The 5,073-nt window shown below is 36.5% G+C and overlaps 1 protein-coding gene across 1 annotated transcript; it reads left to right on the forward strand.

The window, feature by feature from the left end:
- Positions 1 to 521: 521 nt before the first annotated feature.
- stmn1b (stathmin 1b) lies at positions 522 to 5,073 on the forward strand. Its single transcript, XM_034698716.1, has 5 exons — positions 522 to 762; positions 2,613 to 2,658; positions 4,070 to 4,239; positions 4,360 to 4,551; positions 4,651 to 5,073. The coding sequence occupies exons 2-5, from the start codon at positions 2,643 to 2,645 to the stop codon at positions 4,702 to 4,704; spliced, it is 432 nt and encodes a 143-aa protein (XP_034554607.1). The 5' UTR covers positions 522 to 762; positions 2,613 to 2,642; the 3' UTR covers positions 4,705 to 5,073.

Below are 5,073 nucleotides of genomic sequence, written 5' to 3' on the forward strand. Positions count from 1 at the left end.
TGGGACCCTTTCTTGTCTCATGTTGAGAGCTCAGCTTGCTGTGTGTCTTTAGACTGAGCATGGTGTGTTTTACTAGGTTTAGATTATTGCTTTCATTTTTATTTTTATTGTACTTGCTTTTTGTCTCATGTTCTCCATTTTTAGAGTTCTGTTTAGTTAATCTGGAGCATAGACTGTATAAAATATGGACCTAGTATCCGTGATGTCACCCATCTGTTTCTGAACGCTGTTTTGGATCTGGAGGGACTATGTATGGGGTGGGGGGTTATTTGTTGTTTTGTATTTCGTCTGTTGTCTGTGTACCAACCTATAATATTGGATGTGATTGTTTTTCTCTGTGAAAATCAATAAACAAAGTTTAAAAAATAAAAAAATAAACACGTTTAAGCAACATTAAGTTTTGACTTGGAGAAATGCTATCATGGATATCTAACACATCTCTCCTGCTATCTGTGGCCCATATGTGCAGCCCCATTTCGGGGCTTAAAGTCAGTGGTTCCACGGGTTGCCATATTGCTACCTTTGTTTATGACTGTAGTTCTGTTGGTCTGCTGCTCCTGGCGCTCACAGGTTCGACACGAGCTGTGATTGGTGGATTTGGACCAATGATTGTGAACATCTGTGGTGACGTTAAGGGTATGTGAGTTTTCGCGCGAATGTGCAGATGTTGTTTTCTGAAAAGAAGAGAAGAGAGCAGGAGAAGAAGAAGAAGAAGAAGAAGGAGTCGGCTCGTGTCTGCCTTTCAAGCCCAAACACTTGACGGTGAGAACAATAGACTTATGCAAATGTATAAACAGGCTTTCAGACTATTCATACAAGGTCTTACAAGAGCTAAAGGTCGATTAATACAAGAATTGAAACGTGATGAAGTGTGTTCAGCATTGCTAGAAGTGAAATAAATAACTTAGTTGTTATGACCGCTGTTCTACTTGTAATAACACTACAGCTCATTTTAAAAAGCTCGGCAATTTTCTCCCAAAAGCTGCACTATTTAAGTTTATTCAAACATTGTGTCATAAACTAAGATTATCACTAATTTTGCTGCTGTAATGGTTTGACTTGAGGCGATATTATGTAAACCTGGAGATGCAAATACACTAGTAAGTAAAGCCACTCAGTTGAAGTGCATGTGTCAAGAATCCAGTTGCTCTATATCAGCATTTTTATTTACCTCCTTGGATTTCTTCAATAGGTGTTTCTGAGCGTCGTGTTTATTGTGTGGTTGTTCTAACGGCGCTGTTTTGCACGTCCCCCGCGCCTTTCTGTAATAACCTATGGTAATAACACATCCTGTTATGTGTACAGGCTCTTCACAGCAAGCCTACAGATTGTGTCTCCTTACTTTAAATGAGCTCACAAACAGCTCTTTATTTGGTGCCACTTTGGAACACTGTGATCCAGTAAAATTTACCAACATTTGATTAGTGTTTTTGTTTACATATATCACATAATGTATCTTATATTGTTTTAGTAAGCCATATGATTTAAAAAATGCCTAACTTTTTAACATTTTGTGTTGCATAGCCCTGAAATTACAACCATCTTATTTTTTTTTTCATAATTTATTCATTATGTCCTTATTTGTTACACCTTGAGGCCCTAACCTTTGAGTGAGGTGTCACAAATAGTAACACCTTTATTTATAGAGCCTAAGAGAAGTATTAAAACAAGCAGCAAACCATAAAATCCATTAAAAACAAGTCTAAAATAGTGAGTTTTAAAAAGTGACTTAGAAGATGACAGTGTGTCAGCTTCCCTTATCTCCTCTGGCAGGACATTCCTCAACTTAGTGTCCCGAACACAGAAGGCTTGTGTCCCAATGTTAAGGTGGTACTTGATGGGGACTTAATCACAAGAACCTTTTTCATCAGCTCACTTCAAGAGGAAAAAAAACGATCCTGTATGTGCTTAAATCCAACAATAAATAAAATGCTGTTCCTTGAAAAGATCATACCAAACAAATACCGCTCCTATGTATTTCTATATGTAATAATCCCTTCTTCAGAGTTTGAATTATTTTCCAGTATTTGTTACATGAAAATACTTTTCATCTCATACATAACATAGAAAATACCAGATCATATTAATGAGTAGGCTAAGAAGTGTGAAATGTCATGAGTTACAATCTTAGGTTGCTTCCCTACTTTTCAGGTTGAGTGAGGTGCAGAAGAAGTTTTGCCTGTCATGTCATGACATGTCACACTAGTCTATCAGATTATATAAGTGTACTATATACTGAACCTAAAGCTGAGCACACCTTACCCTGAGAAAGTTAGTGGTTGCATCCACATTTGTGCAAGTATACAGATGATGAGAGATGTTTATCCACTTTTTTATGTACACAAAATGTGCATTTCAATTCTAAAGGCCGAAGAAGAAAAAAACTTGACTCTTCTTCTTTTTAACTCATGCATGCTTGAGCAATAATCTATCATAACATGAGCTCTCACTCTTAGCTGCAGAAGCACAAGTCCACATGGTCCACCAACTGCAGCATTGCATTCTTTAATATGATACAATTCACAACAGACCAAAATGAAATTAAAGTTCACCAGGTTTGTACAACATGTATCGTTTTGACAATTCATTTCTATATTCATGTTCTCTTTCAGTGGTACCATTAAGATATCATTTCTGCTACAATGGAAAACTGTGGAGGTAAGTGTTCACTGTGCAAGTAAATGAATGAGACTGCGATTTGAGTTCATTTTGAAAAACAGAGATCAATCCCAATTAAAGGCTTCATACAATGTAAACCTGTATACCAACACAAAAATAATGTATTCAATTATCCTTTGATGGGATCTGCGTAGCAGGGTGTAACACTGATCTGTACAACAGCACTTATGGAAAAAAAAGTAGAAGGTGTTTTATCGTCTTGATTTTATTTTCTTAAACAACGCTGCCACACAACAGGGGTCTTTGTTCTCTGCTGACCTGTAATGAAGCAGTGACCCCTGAAAAAGTAGCTTGAGGCCATCTCGATTCATGTAATTATCCTCACACAGACAATTACAATGGAAGTATTATCTAAGGATTTCAAAATAAAGCTGATAAACAAGCCTTGATGGAGAACACAGGACAGTGGATAGAGGAAGAAAATGGGAGAGAGAGAGTGGGGAAAGGGCAAACATGTTGGAATCCAACCTGAGCTGCCCGCTTGGAGGTCTATTATCTCTTAACTCAACTCATTTTTATTTATATAGCACCTTTCATACATTCAAGCATGCAGCCCAAAGTGCTTCACAAAAGAACAGAGACAGAAAATGACAGCAATAGATAAAATAATACAAGACTAAAATTACATAAAGGAATGGGATAAAAAATACTTCTACAATTCTACAATTCTACAATTTAATTTAGCAGACACTTTTGTCCAAAGCGACGTACTACACAAGAAGAATTTAGACTGGAGGGAAAAACCTTAGTAAGAATAAGAAGACGTATTTCTGCCAGAATAAGTGCCAGGTTTTTTAATTTATTTTATTTTTATAGATAATGTAGCCACAGCCATAACAAATAATTCAAGTTAACAATATCGTTCAAGAGCTGGGTTTTAGACCTTCTGATTCATTCTACCCCTGAAGAAAAAGAGGAGAAGGGTCAGGTTAAGTGCCGAAGTGTTACCTGAACAGTTGAGTCTTCAGACATCTCTTAAAAGTAGAAAGGGACTCTGTGTATTGTAAATACTTAAAAATGAAAATGAAATCAAATAAATACCAGATAAATAAAATAAAATAATTTTCAAAAGAAGATAGAATAAAAATAAAATAAATAAAAATGATGTTTGAATAATTGTCATAAAAGTTATAATGCAGTCCAGGGCTTAAAGGAAATTACTACAAGTTAAATCCAGATTAAAAAGGTCAGTCTTAAGTTTACTTTTAAACCACTTAGGCCAAACTGGTGCCCCAACAATATTTTCTTTTTAAATCATTATTTTCTAATACTCATCAAGAGGCAAACACAGATATTATTATCATGTTAAAATATCAGAGGTTGTAGCCTTCAATCTTATCTTAAAATTTTCACACATCTGTCATAGCTTTACCACTATTCTGCTTTACAGAAATCAAAGTGAAGGAGCTGAACAAGCGCGCCTCAGGTCACGCATTTGAGGTCATCTTGGGGCCCTCCAACACAGATCCCAAGGAATTTCCTATATCCCCTCTGAGGAAGAAGGAAACATCGCTGGATGAGATTAAAAAGAAACTGGATGCGGCAGAAGAGAGACGCAAGGTAGTGTGTGGAGTAAAGAAAATTCAGACGAATAGATGTGAGAAAACTGTAAACCATGAGTGATTTTAAGGGTAGGGGTTTAAGTTCGGTTAACTCACTGCCAATGTTCTGTTTTCTCAGAGTCAGGGCGCTGAGGTGCTGAAACACTTGGCGGAGCAACAAGAGCACGTGAAGGAGGTCATGCAGAAAGCCATAGAGGAAAACTGCAACTTCAAGAAAACCACACAGGAAAAACTCCACCAGAAGATGGAGACATACGAGGAGAACCGCACTGCATGGAAGTCAGCTCTCACTGAAAAATTCAAGGAAAAGGTAAGTTCATCATGGCGTATCATCATGCTGTCTTTATTGTCAATTTAGAGAAAAATAATCCGACAGTGATATGAATTTGTTACATTTAAACACCAACAGGACAAGAAGCTCGAAGAGGTGAAGAAGAACAAGAAGACGATGCAAGCAAGATAGAATTAAGTTGTTTATAATCTGGAAAACAGTTACATCTCCAAAGATAAGCTTTACCTTTAACTGACTTTTACATGCTGTTGTTTCTTTGTTCTAGTTCTAAATATGCTGTAAAATGGAAGATAGTTATTGGACTACATCCTGGTAGTGATAGATTTTTCTTTACACGTAGGTTCCTTATTGGCAGCTAGCTACACTGTAATTTCTGAGGTCTAAACTTTATTTTTTCATTGGTTGCATTCTTTTTATATAATTGGTCCTTCTTCTTCCTACTGTTGCTTCATGTAATGTTCTAACGGTCGGACATACTGTAAGTTTGAATATGCTGGATGAGATTAAGGTTCTTGCATTAAAGCATTTTTCTACAATTTA

This window comes from Notolabrus celidotus, chromosome 12 (assembly GCF_009762535.1).
Source record: "Notolabrus celidotus isolate fNotCel1 chromosome 12, fNotCel1.pri, whole genome shotgun sequence".
Taxonomy (NCBI): Eukaryota; Metazoa; Chordata; class Actinopteri; order Labriformes; family Labridae; genus Notolabrus; species Notolabrus celidotus.

What these genes read in the sequence shown, in the direction of transcription:
- stmn1b (XM_034698716.1), top strand. An exon ending in CGGCAGAAGAGAGACGCAAG is followed by an intron (nt 4,240 to 4,359) that starts GTAGTGTGTGGA and finishes CTGTTTTCTCAG; the next exon opens with AGTCAGGGCGCTGAGGTGCT. An exon ending in CTGAAAAATTCAAGGAAAAG is followed by an intron (nt 4,552 to 4,650) that starts GTAAGTTCATCA and finishes AAACACCAACAG; the next exon opens with GACAAGAAGCTCGAAGAGGT.